The 21,059-nt window shown below is 34.9% G+C and overlaps 1 protein-coding gene across 4 annotated transcripts in view; it reads right to left on the reverse strand.

The window, feature by feature from the left end:
- The window catches only part of FBXL13 (F-box and leucine rich repeat protein 13), a 91,764-nt gene that overhangs the window by 17,490 nt on the left and 53,215 nt on the right, over positions 1-21,059 (reverse strand). For 3 of the 4 annotated variants that reach the window (XM_069801761.1, XM_069801760.1, XM_069801762.1), the window contains exons 13-18: positions 14,243-14,341; positions 13,494-13,611; positions 13,175-13,337; positions 10,212-10,331; positions 9,058-9,184; positions 2,146-2,229 (exon numbers count right to left, since the gene is read on the reverse strand). In XM_069801761.1, the coding sequence (XP_069657862.1) occupies positions 2,146-2,229; positions 9,058-9,184; positions 10,212-10,331; positions 13,175-13,337; positions 13,494-13,611; positions 14,243-14,341 (711 nt within the window). The remainder of the gene's footprint in view (positions 1-2,145; positions 2,230-9,057; positions 9,185-10,211; positions 10,332-13,174; positions 13,338-13,493; positions 13,612-14,242; positions 14,342-21,059) is intronic. The other variant, XM_069801764.1, reaches the window with a different exon arrangement.

A 21,059-nucleotide genomic window follows, 5' to 3' on the forward strand; every position in this document is an offset into this window, starting at 1 on the left:
CCTGTACCTGCAGCCTTATGATCTGCAACTGTTTATGGGCATGAAATTGATATAATTAAAAAACATGGTTTAAGCATTTCTGTTACATATGATTAGGAACAATTCTCAGTTACAGAAAAAAGTGCTCTTATTTGGATGTAAATCCTCCCTCCTTCCTAACAAGATGGATGGTTCTTTTTTTCTACAGTAGTTACCAACTAGTGTTTATTTCTTATATCGCTCTGAAACACAAAGCAGTAAATCTATGCAACCATACTGAATTTGTCAAACCTCCATAAGGATTTAGGTAAATTTCAAGCAACCTGTGATAAGGAATTTCACAGTTTAACTATACATTTTGGAAATGGTCATCTCCCTTTCTTCATGCTGAATTTTCAAACTAGGTTCATTTCATGCCCACTAAATTATGCATAGAAGTAAACAGCAAAAAGTTGACCCTTATCCACCCTTTTCATGTCACTTGCGATTGAACAGATCTCAGTCGCATTCCCTCAGCCATCCCCTTTTCAGACCGCAGGTTCCTTGCTTCCTTATCTGTTCCTTTTATGGAGATTGTACCATACCTCTGATCATCCCTATTACCCTCTCAGAATCTTTTGCAGTTTCCAGTGCAATGCTTTACCCATAAAAAGAATTACAGTAACACTGAATAACTGATTTTACCAAAACGAGACAATGAGTACTAATAAATCAGAATTTAGTATGTAGTTAGTGCTGTGATGATAATGTAAGTCTAATAAATATTTGGATGGCAAGTCTCATTGTTGACATTCATTAAAAAAAACAAGAGTCAGTAAATCAGAAATATGAAAGAAATTTATAAGCATTGTAAAATGAAATTCAAATTATTAGTATTGTATTAGTACTAGTGTCAATGTATTAGTATTAATATGTCTATGATAACTGTTAATTATTCAAAAGAGAAAGTATTTTCTCACTGTGTAACTTCATAACTTATCATCAGTGTACATAACTGCCTTTGTGGCAACTTCAATTAGTAGGTTGCCTTTCTACAAATTAATTAATTTCCTGTCTGATTACTTTATAAAGATTATTGACCCTGGGAAATTTCTAAGTTCATAGGCTAAGTATGAGATCAGAACACTAAAAAATACATGTTGTAACCTAATCTTTTTATTTTAAGAACAATATCTAGCTTGATATTGCCCAGATCCAATATTTAAATTTCAAAACCACTGTATCTAGTAATAATTTTAAAAATAAAAACGATTAAAAAAATGAAGTTTACTGAGATTCAATAGATGTCTTGCTGTGAGCATGATGAGATCTTTAGAATAAGAAGCCAGTATTTCAAACACCTAGCTTAAAATACAAGTAGTCCATTTTCTAGCAGATTAGTTTCATCATTAGATATGAATAAATTACACATTTGATGTTTTTAGGATATGTTTAAAGGTTTTATTAAAATAATAACACAGTGCCATTTGTGCTATTTTTCCCATAAACCAGCTAATACATCTATTCAATCTGGAGAAGATGCACATGCATTTCTCACTGAAATATAGTTTGTTATGTTTAATCATAATAATCACACCATTTATCCTGGTAAGAAATATGCCTTTAGAGGTATATTGAGACATATTTTTGTGTCACTAAGAGATAATGATGTGTAGCAATGTATCAGCAGCACATGAGGAACCAAGTGTAACAGACTAAAAGAAACTCAACTATTCCATTGAGCTAGGCGTGCTAAGTCATCTAAAAAGGGCATTCAACAAATGACTGACCAAAGAAGCAGAAAGCAAGACCTGAAAGCCCACACCAGCGATGGGAAAAGTATGTTTTAGATAGAAATTGGTGAAGGATTTGTAGAGCAAGAAAGAAGTAATAGTACCAGCAATTTAGATTGCAATTTGCACAGTACAATTCAGTAGAAATTAAGGCTCTTGTGGAGTGAATTTCAGAGTCAAGCAGAATTCAAGACGCATTAAAATTCATGGAGGGAATGGAAAAAAATTGAAAGGTATGAAAGGGGAGAATCATTTGTAGGAGTGAGAGTGTAGAATGGTGTAATGAAGAATGAATGATGATGTACAGAGTAAAATAATATCAGTTTTGGACATGGTTAATTTGAAGAAATAGAGAGGCTTCCAGGAAACACCAAGAAAAGAGGTGAAGTTTTACCTGAATCCCAGTATCACTGATGTTTTTGCATTCTGATATAGAAAGTTCCTTTATTTTTCCATAGTGGCCAAGGGATCTCAAACCCTAAAAAATTCCAGAAAAATTAATCTTAAAAATCAAAACATGCTATTATATATATATATACATTTAATATGTTAAAACGGTCAATAATATTCAATGTCTGTGTATTAAAGCTTCTATCTAAGAATTAGAGCACCTTTTAAGACATTCTCTTCAGCAGAACACATATAGTTTATCATCCAATTTTTGCTTGAAGAATGTACAAGAGTTAAGAATTCTTTGCAGAAATAATTCAACTGAGAAAGCAAAGAATTAGATTTTCCTACCTGTTCAGAAAGAAAGAAACTGAAGAAAAAAGTAGTGTGGTGTGAAATAGTTCCACAGGACACAGACCAGGACTCTCATAAAGCAATATACATTTACAGATCTCCTCCAAAATTTGGGTTTGAAAGAACTTTTCACAAATTTTTTTATTGGAAGAACAAAATACTATTTGCAACAACCAAATAATATCTTAAAATTGCTGCCTTTATGATTTGCTTACCAGTAAGGGCTTTATGGCTACAGCTGTGGTACAAGACAACATTTGAAATGGTCCAGTCACACTCATGGGTGCATGGACAACGCCCATACTCAAGACAATAGGGAGGTGAAAACTTTGGTAAATTCCTATTTTAGGAGTGCAAAAGGATCCAAAGATGCTTTGTGATATTTATTCCTTGAACACCAGGAAACAGGACCATGTTCTGATCCTAAACTCTCTAATTTGAAGGAGAATTAAATGTTGATTTTGTAAAATGTATTTTGATAGTCACAGCAGAATATGTCTGTGCTTCATATCAATAAAGTAAACTTTACTGAAAGACAAAGTTATTACTTTATTCCATATGGTTAATAAATTATCTACAATTAGGCAGCAAACAGCACTGCACAGAGAGGAAATACCATCTTGAAAAAATAAGCACATGTAAAAAGTGTCTGGAATCCAGATGTGGACACTGTAATGATAATGCTGGAAGAGTGTGGCTGGAGTTCAAATTTTGCAAATTCCTGAAATCTCACAAGCTGAATAAAAACAAAAAATGAAGGAGATTTCCAATCCTGGCTACTTAAAAAAACAAAGAAATTTGTATTTTTCTCAGCAGACGCAGTTATGTGGTGACCATTACTTTCAACAGCTTCATTAAAATCTACAGATTTCAAATTTTTGTTGACCACAGCACTCCTATTCAAGACAAAAAAACAGTTATGTACTTAAACCCCCAAATGGGTTTATGTCAGAACTTGAATTCCTGACAGCAGAGACTGATAGTGATAGATGTGACCTTATGGACTAATTTCTTCTTGCAGTTTTATTTATTTAAAATTGGTGCCACTTTCACGTACTTGGTAATGAAATATTAAAGAATATTATAAAGATTTTTTTGCTACATGACAACTAATTCTGCTATGACTCCAAAGATAATTTATAATCATTTTATATTACAAGAGTGACATTGAATTACAGAACAACTTTTTTTTTTTTTCCCGATGAAAACCAAGGTCTCCTTTGAGGTGTTTCATCAATAATTCCAGATTTGAGAAGGGAAAGAGCAAAGACATGGAAGACAAGGAATGTCATTAGGAACTGTCTATGACATAGAAAAACTATGAAACTTTTACATTTCCAAAAATACACCTCTTCTAAGCTATATGAAATTTTTAATTATTATTTTTGTATCTAACATATATACAAAGGAGCCAATTATCACTAGTTTTATTAGACTTCCTGATTTATTCAGTAGTAGTCCCTGACAGATAACATCAGGGATCTCCATCCAAGATACTGACCTATTTCTAGAGACTTTTACCTTCTATACTAAGCCTCCAGACATTTTTGAAAGATATGGTCAGAGTGATCATACTATCATTGGAAATAGATGCTAGCAAAAGCAATACTGTGCAGCATACAGACTAGGATCACCCACCCTATGTGTCTCCAAGAACATATTTCCCCTTTAACATAAAGAAATCACCCCAGGTATCTTTGATCAATCTTCTGTTGCCATGGAGAAAGGGAAGACTTTGTCCTGCATCTCTTCTATAGCATGTGTATTACCATTTCCATTTAGAAAACAATTTTAAGAGAAACTTCTTATTCCTCTCCAACAGCTGTTTTTTTCAAGCAATTTTTACGTTTTTGTTCTGTTTCATTTACCTTATTACGTAAGGCCTGCAGAAAATTTCAGAACTTCATTTATTATTATTTCATGATGGTTTTTGTAGATGAGAAAATGAGTATCAACTGTACTAGTTGGTGAGGGTCTTCACTTGCTAGAGACAAAAGTCATTTGAGACTGTGGCATACCACTCTATATTCACAAGCTGCAAGTCTCTGCCTTTCAACTACAGTCTGCAATGAATGTACCGTCTCTCGTTAACAATAACCATGTGCTACACTATTTTCAACTTCTGAGATTGCTGTTCACATATCTTTCTGTAACCTTAAAGGTCAGCATCTGTAATGTATATTTATGTTCCAGAGATATAAATATGTTACTTCCTGTTCATACCCTAAACCAAACAGATTGACCTCAAAGTGACTCCAATCTCGGAAGACAGCTATTAAGAGGTATCTCCCACCTTCTATTTCTGAGCCATTTAATATGAAATGACTCAGCTTATCCTCTAAAATGCTCAGATTTCTGCACAGATTAGCCACAGTCAGGCACCAGTTCCATGGATCAAACACTAGACAAGAGGAATGTAATTCCTATCATGCAGTATCACTTTGCTAATAACAATACATATGCGGCAGAACAAAATTCAGTTTCAGATAGCAAAAAACCTTCTGGAAAATGGGTAAGTTCTTAAGCAAATGTAGCTATACTGTATCCAATACCTGAGCTAATGTAAAGGTGGGTCAGACCTGTTTACATGAACTGTGGAGACATTCTTCTATTGCAGTACAGAAATCCCTCTGTATGATTTTGTGTACAATGCATGCCATAAAATTATATTTCTGTACCTAACACCTTCTGTGGTTAGACCAGATCATAACTTACGAAATACGGTTGCCAACGTTTCTTGACACTAAGTCCAGACAACAGGGCTTCCATTGTAACAAAATATCTTGTAAAAATATCAAGCCCAATTTTCACCATTGCTAAGTACCTTTACTTCCTACTGATTTGCATTGGGACTCAAGGTGTTAGCACATCTGGCATTGATTGTAATGACTCTGTGTTACTATTTCCTGTTTCTATGCACAATTAAGTTGCTAAGTCTCCAGGTCAAATTCTCTCCTTCTCTATTCTCCCAAGCAAACTGGAGTGCTAACATCTGAATTTGGAGCCCACTTTAATGTATTTTAACATTTCCTTTTCCCTGCCTTGGGAATGTGTGTGATTTGTTACCTCCTTTCCTTTGGAAATCAAATGCAACTAATTCATTTGCAGTCTGTTGCTAGCTATATCTATTAGACCTGATATTTTTTTCTTAACTTTCACAAGGCTCTTACTCAGACCTACTGGCCTAATTTTCTAACAGACCAAAATGTGGTGCCAGGCTATGGATTCAAGTCACCGTAGATTCAGAAGCCCACTAAGAGTGCAAAGAAATTACTCTAGAAAACTGTGGAAAGCCAAAATGCCACTTTTGGAGGTTTTTTATCCCTTACTTAGAAACTTGTTATTAAAATATTAGTAAATACGTTGCAGCCTGGCCTTCAGGACCAGCCAAGATCTGAAGATCATTAAGTACAAACACATAAGTAAAGAAAGTTGAGCTAACCCTTTATACTTCCATATAACCACTACTCCAGAGTTCTCAATGATTACAAATTATCCTCAACTTTAAAGAGTAACTACACATAGCATGCAAAAAATCTGTGACTGATCAGCTGACTTGATGCCACAGACAATTCTTGAGGAGGCATTTCAGCCAGAAGAGAGAATGGGGCCTTAGATTATTACAAGAGAGAATTTCATGCATGGCAGTCATTGTGGAACAAAATGCAGAAGCAAAGAATATTTCTTTGTATACTTCATATTTCCTTTTTATCTTTCATTTCAGAAGTGTATCAGGGTTCTTCCCATTTTTAAAGTATTTTACCAATTTCTTCTGGTTTAGTCTACTTTTTTCTCTCTCATTATTACACTGCATATAATTCACCACTGATGCTAAGCTTCCCCAAGTCTATGTCAGGGCATTGTGACAAAAACAGAACAAATGTTTGTTTGTTCTGTTTTTTGTGATAAAACAGAACAAATGTCCTTCCCACCATTAAAAAAAGTTATCAAGACTTAAAAATGTGTGTTAATTTATTTTAAAAAATTAATCTTTAATAAAGAAGGAAATATTTTCTGACATGTAGAAGGATGAATGCTAAAATAACTGAATGAATAAATTAATATTTTTAATGTAATTGTGTTTTATTTTATTTAATGTTATGTTATGTATTTTATATGAGTAAGAGCAATACAGTCAAAGCCCTAATGAAAAAAGTGCAGCAACATCTTTGGTATGCCACCAGTCTCTCATATGCATAAAGCTGATACCCTCTGCATTGGATGATATTTGGTTTTGTTAATGAATGGTCTTCAATTTTTATTTAGCAAGACATGTAAGCGTACATACAACCTTAAACGTGATGAATTACTTGCCTTATTCTAGGTTCTGTTTAGAAGTTTGCCTAGGCATTTTCTCTTAATGTAAAATGCATAACTTTCTACAGAATGCCAAAATTTGAATACATGCAATGATTATTTATATTCAATTTCTAGTCCTTCTGTTGATAAGTAGACTCAGGACAAGGATAAAAAACTTTTCCAAACATGAGAGAGAGATGAGCGCTATATTTCTTATTAGCACTGCATATTTTAATTACCGTGAGTCTACAGGGTATTGTAAATATTATTTTATTAACAAGATCTCATCAGGAAAATTCTAAGAGTCAATATATTTCTTCCAAATGCAACACATTCCCTGAATGAAAGACAGATTGCAACAGGAACAATTCACTTATTTGGCACCAGAGAAACTACACAGGAAGGCACCAATAGTGGAAAAAACTTCCAATTTGATTAATATTTAAATCAGTCATACCTGAGGCACAAATCTGCAAGAAAATCTGACTCTACTGTATCTTTTCTCCTCTGACCTTTCCTTAAGTATATGTTATCCTTATTCCAGTAAATTCTGCTCTGCTTTGATGGGCAGAATGACTCTGCTGACATTTGAAAAACTAAGAAAGGAAAATTCTCCTGTGTAGTGCAAATCTATCTTGCGCATTCTACGTGTTTCACACTAAATAGGAAGACAGCAAAAACAACAGAGATCTACTGCACAGACTACAGGAAATCGCATGAGCCTTACAATTTCTCTTTATCAGCACAGCATAATGGTGTTGATTACTGCACATAAAACATTGCGTGCTCTGCTACATTTTGGAAGCAATCTGGTGACAGTACTTACAAAGTCTAAATTGAAAGATATCTTCATATAACGTCATCTATATGCTAATAAAATGCATAATAGAAAGTCAGTGCATACAAATAGTAGCTTGTTACAAAGCAGACTGCTAGATTTCCTTTTATCAAATCATGTTTTAAGATTAGAAAATGCATTTATTATATCTGCGTGAACGTTATATACGTAAAACACAGTGAACAGCAAAAAACATAACAGTTTTGTAGCTAGTACCAGCAATCAGATCAGAAACTACAGAAAATGATAAATGGCCAATTTCCGGGTTAATTTATGTGTCTTGTGGGAGGGAGGCAACTGAATGCCTTAGAAATGCAGTGTAAGCAAAAGAGCTTGGCTTATTGCCGAGGTCATGGGTTGTGCTATGTGAAAACTAGAATAAGAAGCAACACAGCATTTTAAAATACTAGCTGTGGCAGGCAAGGAGAAAGAAAACATTTATACTGAAACATTGTGGGACTGTAATTCAAGGCATTATAAATTTCATTCAGATAAAATTTTATGGTATTTTAAATGACTGCATTACATGAAGCCTTCTTGGATCTCCCAACACTCTTTATTTAGCTTAATATTTTTTTTCAGGCCTCCATAAAAGATACAGGCATTTTAATTACTTTTTTCACATTTTAATTACTTTTACACAAACTCTGTGTTAGAGCCAATAATAAAGTTCTCGGTCAAAATTCTGTTTGAACAGTGACTGAGTGAATAGTGTCTATGGCAAGTTTTCATTTCTCCTAGATTTCTGTGTTAAGTGAAAAGAGTTTGCCCCAAAAGAAAAAGAAACAGCAGAACTGGCTCTGAATCCTGCACACAAGGCAGCACCTGCCAAGAACATCTAATGAGGAGGCCTGTGATGTTTAACCTGGCTCCCACACTTGCTATTTTGCTTTCCAGAGTCTTAGCAACTTGACACATTGAAGATACCTTGTTAGTAATTCTTTCACTAGCAATTATTTTCTAGACCACAGTGTAGAGCAGTACCTCTGCTAGAGCTAACAATCAGGATTTTTCACCATAAAATCTAGTTCATGGAAAACACAATTTTTACAAATGTAAAAGATACCTTTTTTTTTTCTTTCAGTTTTCCTCAGGTCTAATCATCCTGGAGCAAAAAATTTCTGTTTAACAAACTTTTTTTTCAGATCAGTTATACAGCAGCCAAACTTTCTCTTTTTGACGGTTTCTGTTTCTCTCTTTCAAATGTGAGAATTGTCCAATGTAAGAATTACCTTTTATTGGGTACTGCCTATACATGGGCTAATATTGTATAATATACATTTCTAAAATATGTTTTCATGATACTGCAACTCCACTGCTTCATATCCATGCAGGTTTTTAAATGAATGGATTTTTATTGTATTTTTTCAGAAAGCCTAAATAAATAGTAAACACATTCATCATTCTTTAATCATATATATATACCATATCTGAGATGCTGGTTCCAGAGAGATCAATGGATATCAGTGATGACATATTTCCCAAAGCTTCAATTCCAGCATCAGTCACATTTTCACAGTGACGCAGATTTAGGTAGGTCAATTCATGACATCTAAATTAAATTTAAAAAAAACCAAACCAAACAAACAGAAATGTCATGTTTCCACTTTTGTTACAGAAATGTAGTATAGCAAGTACATTTTCATAATAAACCTTGATAAGTTTTTTTCAGGGGACCTATGAAAATAAGCACTCTAAACCCATGGAATTATACCAGACTTTTGATACCTAGCTTACATAGGCACTTACAGGATTGTACTCATGATATATAAGCATTGCAAATATTTCAAACCATGAACAGCAATGAAATTAAATCAAAATATGGAAATCAAGAACCTGTACTACAAATAAAAATATTTTTTACATTAGTTTGATACTTGACTTGTCCCCATCTCCAAATCCCTTGTATCTTGCACAGAAGCTTCAAAGCTCACTGCAATGACAGAATTCAGGACCCCAAGGCTATATCCACACCCAGCTACAGCTACACAAGTAATGGTGCACAGCAAATGAAGACATTTCACGTTCTGCAAATCAGCACTCACTGACCACACATGGAAGACTGAATTTCACTGCATAAGCACTGTAAACTATATGTTCCCATAACCAAACCAGAAGACCTGAGAAATGTGACGCCTCAAACAGTGCATCTATGCTCAGTGATGCTCAGCTATCCAATACCTACTTCTGAGGAACTGGAATTTAAGAAGTTTATCAATAGAGTGCTTTTTGTTTGTGCAGACATCAGTATTTATAGAGTTTACAAAAATGTGGCTTATACATACTAATCTTTTAATGCAGTTTTGTCACTGACAACCATCATTTAAGCACTTTTTCCACCCTAAAATTAAGACTTCTTAGGTTTCCATATTTATATTGATGAATTCCCCTTTATATAATGGGTCATTTTTAAAGAGATTCACAATGCCAAAAGGGACTAGTCATTTATCTAGGACAATATTCTGTATATAATTGGCTGTACAATTTTACCCATTTATTAACATAATTAAGAACATTAACATTAGAAATATGTTGAAAGTCTAACCACACTATAAAAATATTGTACTGGACTATGGTACCTTTGTGCTATTTCTGTGACAGAAGCATCAGTGACACAAATACAATTAGTCAAATTCAGCTCTCTCAGCTTAGCTCCTGAAGAACCTTGTACAAATGTCCTTACACCTCCATCACTGATTCTAAAAGAGAAATGTAGGCAATATTTATAATATGTATTTTTCCTACTCCATACAAGTCAATGTATAATTTGCATTCAGCAGCCTGCATTGTAGATAAGCAGAAATTAATAATGGTCTATTTTTAATAGCCTTTTAAACCCCAAAGGAGTTGGAGTAATTAATGGCTTGATTAGAAAGATGCTGCTCTTTGGAACTGCTGAAAACCAGAACTTTCTGAATCAAATTCTGTTGGAGATTACGAGAACTTCCATTAGTTCCAACACTCAGATATGATAGCGTTCCAAAAGACAGAGCTTGGAAAACATATCTAGAAAGTATCAGAACCTGTTTAAACATTTTAGAGTACTATTTGTTTTAGTATCTTTGTTAACTTAAGGAACTGAAACAATTTAAAGGAAAAATTATCTTCTAGCACAGAAGTAAAAGTCATACGTAGTATACGTATGTAGTAGTTGTACTGTACACATGCATGAAGAGGTAACCTTATTTTGTCCTTGGAGTGTTTCATTTAATCAATTGTATCTCTCACACAAATTGCCAACTCATAATATACACAAAGGCTATAAAAATTAAGTCTTTCAGCCAAGCTGAGAGTGTCAGAGAGCTGACTACAACTTGGGCAAGTGTTTCAATACAGTTCATATCTCTGGAATGTTTAACATTACTTGTACACTTAGCTTTTCAATACATTCCCAGTATTTATTCCGTGTTCCCTGATGAATAAAAAATTAATCCCAGAATTCTGTAGGACAGAATTTTGGCTTGTACAGTTTGTTGCAAAGAATCACTGCAAATCCCAAAGTCCTAGAAACATATGGGTAGGAATAGCAATAGTAATAAAATGATAACCTGAACAGAGCCTCATTGTGTGACACAAGCTACAGATGAAGCTATAATTCATAAAGTGTTAAAGTAATCACTCTGCAATAATTCAACCACTGTGGTAGTTTCGGTGTTATTTCACAGTGCAGTTGTTCTTCATTCAAGATAGATAAATTTAAGAAATACACTTTCAGAATAATTAACTTGCATAAAGTCTGTAAGGAATGCAGAGCCTGGCAATGTAGTCAAGTGAATTTAAAAAAACCTCACATATTCTGTAACCACACTGGGCTTGAGGACTGAAATAGCCACATTATAACTTTTGAAATAATTGTTCCATGAATACACATGTTCAGTTTCTCTAGTCAGCTGATTAACTGTATAAGAACACAGGCCACACACTGCTTTATCATACATGAAGATAACATACTTAAACTGGGAAAATGTGCCCAGGGTATGAGCCACCACATTGCCTGTGTCCATTTTTAGACACCTTTTTACTCACATCTTTATTATTTCTTAATTCTAATAATCATGATCAGTTAATTTTCTTTCTTCATTGTTCACATGTAGTCAAATACTTCCTGTAATTTAAGAATTCTGAATTGTTAGATTTGCTCTTTCTGTCTCTTTCATTTCTCAAAAAATTTTCCACATGACTAAGTTAGAAAAACTTAGACTCTTAGACTAAGATGAAATGTCTATGAAAAAAAGGAAACTGATTAAGAGCACTAAGATGGCTAAGCATTTCAAAATCTGTTCTTAAGATTCCACCACCAGTATAGCGCTTCCCTTGATTTCTATGAGAAATTCCTAAATGTTTCTAACTCACAATGTGAACTTTTATAGCAACACACTGTCCAAATAAGAGAAACATAAATACTAACAATCCCCCTTTTGTAGTTTCATATCTCTTGAGAGAAACTCTTTACCAAGTTTAGATGTATTACAATCTATAACTTTGTTAGTCTGCAAAAGTAATAATATAAGCACAGAGTTTTACAATAGCTTTACAACTGCTTAAAAAGTTTTGTTAAGGTAATTCAGCAATTCTTTAGCAGTAGAGACAGTAGACACATGTGCAAACACACTCACAGCCCAAAACTTGGCTAACAGACTGGAAAATCCAGCCTTCTAAATGTTAAACCAGAAAATGCAGGCAGCTGTCTCATCTACCAAGTTGAACTACCAACATGATGTCATGGTATTACTCCAGCACTTCTCAGCTCATCTACATGCAATGTTATCAGATTTTTATACAGCATTAACAGGCACAAAAAGTCCTTTAGTTACACATTAAAGCAGAATTCCTACTTCACATGATGTCAGAAATTTTAAGATAAGCAGCAATTCTACCTTCTTTGTATTATTTTATAGGTTTGTTGGTTTTGAAATGTTTGGAGGTTTTGCGTTCCCTGTTCCCTCCCACCCTTGACTCCATCACTGTGCCACAAAACAGGGAACAAGCGTGCAGCTTTGGAAGCCCTTTCATTTGTCTTCGTTTCTACTGACACATGACACACCTGAAGTGGAAAACAGTCTTCACAAAATATACCCTTCCTCTACCACATAAATGACAACGTTGTCTTGGTAATTGTAAAAAATGGCAGTTTTGTTTATATCTTAGTATTAGATAGTTATGAAGTATTATTTTAATATTCACAAAATTAAACAATATCCAAATTTTAATAGAGCTGTGGCACTGGCATTGTCTTTGGTTATCATTTTCATCTTCTTCGTAGCCAAATTCCAGCACTAAAATATGCCATGGCTATTAAGTAATATTACAGTTGATTTTTTTGCTTGAACTGGAGTAATAATGAATGGTTTTTGCAAACATATACAGGAACAAAAACCTACTTGTATAAAATATTTTTTAAAATATTAAGATACGTGCATTAACATCCTAAGAATTTATTTCTAAAACTGAAAGATGTGCTAACAGGACTTATTACGAGCATAATTAACTTTACTAAAATTCCTTTGCAATGGTTTACAAAAATCCGGACGTGATATAGTACCTTATGCAGTCTGCTACATTCAGTACAAGAATATGCTTCAATGGTGAAATCATCTTAAGACTAGCATCTGTTATATTCGGGCAATCGGCCATATGAATGTGCCTGATGTATGGGCAGCATTTACTCATCAACTTGAAACTTAAATCAGTAATTTGGTTATTCCCTGTTGAAATATACAAAGATGTAAGTTACACATCTGAAATACATTAAGGGCCTGATCCAAATACCCACTGAAATCAGCTGAAAGATTTATTTCAAATTATCTGGATGAATTTTAAAAATACATCATCTTATTAATTTTGTGAATTATTATACTAACCTTCAATGCTGACCTTGACAAGTTTACATTCAGCAAGGGCTTTAAAAGCTGTATCAGAAAGATGTGGAGAGTCAAGAAAGACAACAGACATTATCTGTTGGCATTTTTCAACCAGAGCCTTCAAAGGGAGAAAGGTAAAATAAAATATTCATATACCTATGCTGTCACGTAACAAAAGATTAGCAAATATTCTGCATATAATACCAAATGTTACAATTTCAAACAAATAGTTATAATCCGTTTTAACAGTAACTTCTAGACAGTGAGCAGTACATAAACTACTGAAATTCTACATATATTTATTATGCTTGAGAACACAAGGAAAAGTAAGTAAGCAACTGGAGACATGAAGTATGGCAGAAACCCGAGACACTGGTCTAGTTAACAATAATCTTTGCAGAAGCCTGAAAATTCTTTTTTTGATGGGCAAAATCAGTAGCAGAATGCTGTTGCCATACATTATATTTGCTTAACACTGAAAAAAATGAAAAACTCTCATTTATAAACTGGAAGACCATAATTCAGCGATACCCATGTAGCAAAAGAAGACAACTGAATTTTTCTGAAAGTGATGGCAAGGGAGCAAGATTTATAAATATAACTAGATAATAGCTTTAAAAACTGTTTTCAGTGAGAAATTTTCCTCTTAAATTGTATCTGTATAACTTTCTTTAAAGTCATTTGAGAGGGTAACCTAGTTCCAACAACAAAAATTTTCTCAAAGTACAGATTTATTTTCAATTTCTTACTTGAATACATCTGTCTGTAAGAGTTGGCATTTTGTTGATTAGCAAATCTTGAATCCCACTGCAGCCATTGGCAATATTCTTGAAGCCATCAACTGAAATCTAAGTAAGAAATAAAATATTTATATCTTAGCAAGCCTAACAAAAACAATACAGGAATGGCTTGAGATCTTTTCAATCCTTTAAAATCATAGGTACCTAGATGCTCACTAAAACAAGAAATACATTAATCCCCCAAAAGAAAAACAGACCCATGAGGCATACATATTATTCTGAAGTTTTAACAACATAATCCAAATCCAGGATCTATTCCAAAAATGTGTCTACTAAGCAAGCAAGAGTAAGGCCCAACAATTTCTACAGTCAACACTATTTATGGGAGTAGCAATAAATGTCATCGTCACATCCTTCTACCTTTGTTTTCCCAACCTTATGAGGTATTCACACATGGCAAGTACTCACATCTAGTTTAAAGCAAGGTTTGGATATGGTAAACCTTGCTAATCATGTTTTTTTCCAGATCCATAGTAAAATGTGTGTTAAATTCAGATGGGATACAAAGAAAGACCCTATGCAATCACAATAACATGGAGCTTGTTTACAGAATCCTTCACGTAGGACCACATCACCAACTCTATATACTCTGACAGAGCAATATTCAGTGAATCTATGAATGGACAGATGGATCTGTCAATTCAGTTTATTCCTTTTATCATTCCATGCAGTGGCTTCAGGGAGTGAATCCAGGGAGTCAAGTCTTCAACTGCCCAAATTCAATATATGTCAGTTCACTCTTGGGCATACATAGTTCTTTTGACATATAAACCCTGTGTAAAGTACAGGACAGTTTCCTTTCAGCCCCATGTTCTACAGACAACATGGATGTGAACCATTTCTCCCTATGAAATAGTCCTCCCTGATATTCACATGTAGAGATCTCACTATTTCCCAGGTTTTTGAAGTTGTATAATATAATAATCTTGTGCAGCTCAGACTACAGCTGTGCTCTTCACCGGGAATTCATTTGCAAAACAACCACAAAAAAAGCAGTCTGGCATGTTCTCCTGGGTACCAAATAAGGCCTGTGGAGACAAGAATCCAAAGGAGGAAACTTCAAAGATAAAGTATACTGGGAGGGATTCTTGCTGTACCCCACCTCTCCAGCTGCTGGAGAAGCCTGATTTGTTTCGTTATATTGCTTAAGGGGAACAGCAGTGTAAAACACAGGCTTTGCTTAGGGTATATATATTGTCTGACAGTGGACACCATTAGTAGACAGGAGATAGTCACAGAAAAGCAAGCCAGAAGCTAAGCAGCATCTAATCACCCACCACACATCAGTATGGTAGCAGTGCACCAGAAGATGCTTCCAGTTCTTGCACTTGCAGCCTCTGGCCTTTGTAGCACATCTGACTGTTCCCCATAGCTACTTAGTGAGGGCGTTAACACATTGGGTTTCTGGCTGTTCTTTTTGCAAACTTAACATTTGTGTTCTTTTTGCAGGTGAGTTTTTTTTCATGAACGGAGTATCTGACTTTAAGTTATAATCAAACCAGACTGTCTTGTCTTTTCTGGAATAATGCTCCATCTTTTAACTTACAGCCAGGTTGGCTTGCTCTTTATTTTCAGGCTGGAGTGGCCTTTTAAACAGATTCTTTATAAATTGTTTTAAATATTTTGATGTTAAATGTCTTGTCTCTACTTCGTAAGGGACTGTGGCACTCTTTGCACTTTTTCCCTTGTGCAGGGGCATGTCAGCACTAGAGGGGAACTGGCTACATGTCTGTCAAATGTGGTGTTAGGCTTAAAGTATTTGTTCAGGTCTTATGTCCAGACAGACAGAATATGGTGTGGCTCATGACACATGCGAGCACTGTTAGCACTGTGGATGCAAAGAGTCTGATGTGTTCTAAGCTCAGGACAAGTAGAGCATGAATATTTTTCCTACAGTGGGTCTGTAACAGCCTGCAAAATAACTATAGGAAAAATTTTACAGGTAATGCATGGTGATATAAATCCCATTAACTACCCTTTGTCAGCTGCCTGTGTTCAAGGTCAGGTCTGATACAGTGCAGCTGTGGAACCCTGGGTCAGGCTCCTCTGAAAACAGCTATACTGTAACAAAGAGCTGAAGAAGGAAAAAGATCAAAATCTTGGGAGACCTGAGGGAAGGCTGCAGAACATGATTATACAGAAAGATAACCATCTTGTAAATACAAACTGGTCAGAGCATGTAGAGCCTGTTAGTGCACTCCAGGTTCTCACACACCCTCCAACTGAGACATGTCTGCTGGACAAAAGAACACCACGACTTTGGGAATGTGGTTGATGTGGATAACACATGAGTGTGGATCTGCAGATAGCACTGCAGATCTCACCCATCAGCATGGATAGGTTGGATTTGCCCACCCCAAATGACTGCAAAACAACCAGTACTAGTGTAGGGCTCATATGGCAAAGGCAATCCTCTTTTCAACTGGTAGTGATCCCCAGAAGGTAAAATGTCAGCATGGCAAGATGGGTGCTAGTTCTCAGGACAGAATATGAAATTCAGTTGTCCAAATTCTACAGTTTTGTACTCACTATTGGTATATGTAATGTAGGACAATGTAATCCTATCTCCAGTTTCCTCAGCCCAAAACCTCTGGTCTGTATGAAAGAGACTAGCTTAAATTGTGAATATCACTCAAGCAGCTGCCTGAGGGAGGTATTGGGAAATCTCTATTCTCTGCTTGTCAAGAAGCACTAATTGCTTTAACATGGCATGACCAATCCATTCAAGTAAGAGTTTACCTAACCATGCAACAGGCCTCCTCATTGTTGGATCTCAAGCAGCGCAACAACAGAAGACAGCACATTTCTACAACATGCACCAAGTAGTTTAATATGTTAAAGTGAAACAAATCACCCCCTAGAAATTTCAGTTTGAGAGGTGGATTTCTGGTAATTGAATCTTGTTCTTGGTCCATATACTACAAAGAGCAAGCCATTCCCAAGAGAGGATATGTTACACCACACAGTTTGTTGTAATACATGGTAATAACACTGTCCATTATAATCTGAACTTGATGCATATTCAAAAGAAGACTGAGGTCTTCACTCTTCTAAAAAATCAGCCACAGTTTGTTAAGCAGTTTGAGTACGCTTTAGCTGTTATGACAGTAGGATTTCCCCTTGTAACTGCTAAACAGATTTGCTATAATGAGAAGAAATAACTCTGCTCCCAAGAACAGTCACTCAAAAGCTGAGAGTGCAGAACATGCCATATTCAGCTATGCTTACTGTTCAAACTGAAGAGATTTTGTAAGACTCAGTTCAAATGCATGCATCAGTTGTAACCAACTACAACTTACTCGTATGACTGCTAATCAAAGGAAGGTATGGGGCTTAATGGGGCCTGCTGCCAATTGTTCTTGGGATTTTTTTTTACCATTAACACATTGTTAACTATCAAAAGAGTACCTACCTAGGCTAGTGATCACAGTTAGATACGGACAGTAGGAATAAAAGACCCCTCATGTCTAGGTACCTCAAATTCAGATGCAAATACAATTAAATTATGGATCTTAGTTACATTACATTACTTGTTGCTTTGGCCAAGATTTTTAAAATATCACTGAAAAAACCTAAATGCAGACTCAGGACGCTAGTTTTAAGGTCCAGACTTTGGAAATGTTAGCCATTTAACTGAGCAGTAAGATAAATATTTGCAAGGCTTACAGGTTGTTCTGATAATGGTAGAAGAGGAATCACAGTTTAAAATCAGGGAAATAGGTAGGAAAAATGCTAAGTCAAGAATGCACCGATAATAATGATGGTGATTTAAAAAAAAAAAAAAGCCTGTAAATGCTAAAGCCTTTGTTTACTCCACTGAAATCAGTAATATAACTGAGGTGTCTATGTTAGACAATTATGAAACCTGGGATCTCTGTACAGCAAAGAGCAAGAAATATCCCAAGACAGGTCAGACCTGAAAAAGCCTGAATGACCTCTGGAGATTGCTCTCCCTCTCTAATTGTTATTGAAATAAATTAAGGTAATTTTCTAGACACTACCTTAGGTTAGACGCCTAAAATCAAGTGAAATTCACATTCTCAAAAGGATAGATAGTAGGTAGCAGGTAATCAGATCAAACTCAACAATGTTGAGGGACAGAAGTAGCATATCTGTTTCTGAAATTCAGTAATGATTGCATAATGTTAATTGCAGTCTAAAGGACTTTTAATCTCTTTGTCTGGAAAAACACTGTTTGCTTAACATAGCCATTTGATACCACAAATAGCAGCAATTTAGTGTTTTCCTCCATGGAAGCCAAAAACAATTATACTGAAGCAGCTAATAATACCCCCAAACAGATTGTTTCAAATCTTTTTCACTTGAACTGCTTTTTAACTTAAAGCTGGATAATGGATATCAGGCATCAGGGTGAGAAAGTTGCAGTGTGAAACATGCATTCAGATAAGACTCAGCTAAATTAGTCAACATTTAGATGCTGCTGCAATATCTTATGTATTTGTCTTATTTTCCTTTATTCCTAGAACAATGAAATCTTAATCTTTAATTTTTTTTCTAAAGCCCCTATGGATTATCTACGAAACTTCAGGCACTCCTGAAGATAAGGTGTAGTAATATGAAATTTTGTGCACATTTTAGTAAAACAATTGCTTTCTCAACTCACTTGGAATTTCAATGTATAATAAATTTCTCAAGAGCAAACAGCTTGACCCAAGAATCAATGTTAGGATACATATGGAATTTAATACTGCATTCTTTGCCCCGGTTCAGTAAAACCCCACTTAAACCTCCTTCTTCAAACCAGTTGTGAGGGAGGATGTTTTGAAGGTTATTATGAGCCTTAGATCCTATAAAATTCTGCAAAACAGACTTTTCCTGCATGACTCAGTAAGATAATTTTATGAATGTATTCTTTTTCTTGCATGTACAGGATCAGAAGTCAATGCAATGATTGTACGTAAAATACAATTCCTTGTCTAAGGAGTTTTCAGTCTAATAGGTAAATGACTGAATTGGGGTTTTTTCTTAAGTATATGCTACTATACTGTGATCTAGAATGAAAGTACATCAAAACAAACACGGAGCAAACCACAGATAAAAATTTGTCCCCATAGATTCAGAAATAAAATGTAGTGAAATAATGAAATGCTTGTAAGAATGTCAAAATTAATTTAATTTCATCTTTTTATAGTTTCTTAATTCCAAAGAATAGGAACACACAGAATTTTTATTCAAGTTTTGGCTTATTTGCTACACATACAGTGCTGCTTTAAAATTCCTTCTTTCTCCGCCTGAACCAATTGTATTTGTGGAATCCACCCTGCAAGGCACAATGCTCTCTGCAGCGCAGAAGGGGTTTTGAAGAAACACTATTCCATGATTCTAGTACTGTCAATGCACTGTGAGTGCAGAAACTTGAAAATTAGTGTTCAGGATTGAGCAAGTACTCTTGTGGTACACAAGGGGCTATATTTTTTTTTTTATTCTGTGTTTGTCAAGAATGACAAAATGAATTGTGACATCCTTTCACATGTTTGGCACATTACCTTGATGGCTTGCCTCCACGTGTTATTTTTCTTTTAATTTTCCACTTTCAAAAAAAAAGCTTATATTAACATACTCCTGAATTAGCATATTTCTAAAAATATAGAATAGTGTATGCGTAACTTATAATAAAGTATTCTTCAGTTACACAAGTTTGTACTCAGGAAATGTAAACAATCAGTCCTCTTCTTCAGTAATAAAGAACATGGCTCAGATTTTCTCCCCAAGTGATGGCCCTTTTTTGCTCCTTGATTCATCTGAAGAAGCCAGAATTTGACAGTAACTGCCAAAATGAGAATTCTCCCAATGAAGCCAGAGCAGGAGGAACTCAGATGGTGAAAACTGATGAAGCCTGTACATATGCCAATAGTTTCTCTGACATCCCCACAAACACTGCAGGTTGTCAAGAAATGAAAGGGTCAAATCTATTTTTCCCAGTGGCTTGTGATCTCTTATCCAGCTGTTGCAAACTACAGCAATTGATAGACTGTTCTAACACATTTTGGGCCAGAATAGTTCTAGTCTGAAAATCAGCCATAGATGTTGGCACCAAAAATAAAAAGTCAATTTCTTTGACAATCTCCATGTTTCTAATTTAAATGAAAATATCTCTCGGTTCTAGTTGTATAATCTCAATGTAGCGCATTGGTAAATGACATACAATTGCTTTATACCCTTCCATCTTTTCAGTTTTGTGTCTAATAGCAGAAAATTTTCCACCTATACTGTTCAGCTTCAAAAGCAGGACAAAGAAATCTTACGTTTTCTAGGTAATTCTCTGAGAATATCAATGGTGTAATAGGACACCTTTAAGACCAGGACACAAGAGAATCTCTGTATTTTTATGAAAATATCTTGAAACTCATTAATGAAAATATTTATCACCTGTGTCATAATGACACAACCTTAATTACTGAGATTTCATGCAAAAAAACCATACCTACAATTAATCCAGTATTATTACCGTGTATTAATATAATAGTCAAAGGAAAAAATGCCTCATTTTATGACAACGGACTAGAAAATGTGTGCTTAATTCCCAGTTTTCTGCCTGACTATGTTTTAACAGCTATTTAAATGTTCTGGTCCTCAAGTTGCCACTTGCAAAATCATTAGCATAATCACCCATTTTACACATGGGCTTTCTAAACAGATGTTCAAATCCTACAGTAGTAACAGTAATATAAGAACTCATATTAAAACAACTATAATGTTAAAATTAAGGAAAAAACAGGAAAAATTAAAAAAAAGGAAAAATATA

Source organism: Haliaeetus albicilla, chromosome 14, assembly GCF_947461875.1.
Source record: "Haliaeetus albicilla chromosome 14, bHalAlb1.1, whole genome shotgun sequence".
Classification (NCBI taxonomy): domain Eukaryota; kingdom Metazoa; phylum Chordata; class Aves; order Accipitriformes; family Accipitridae; genus Haliaeetus; species Haliaeetus albicilla.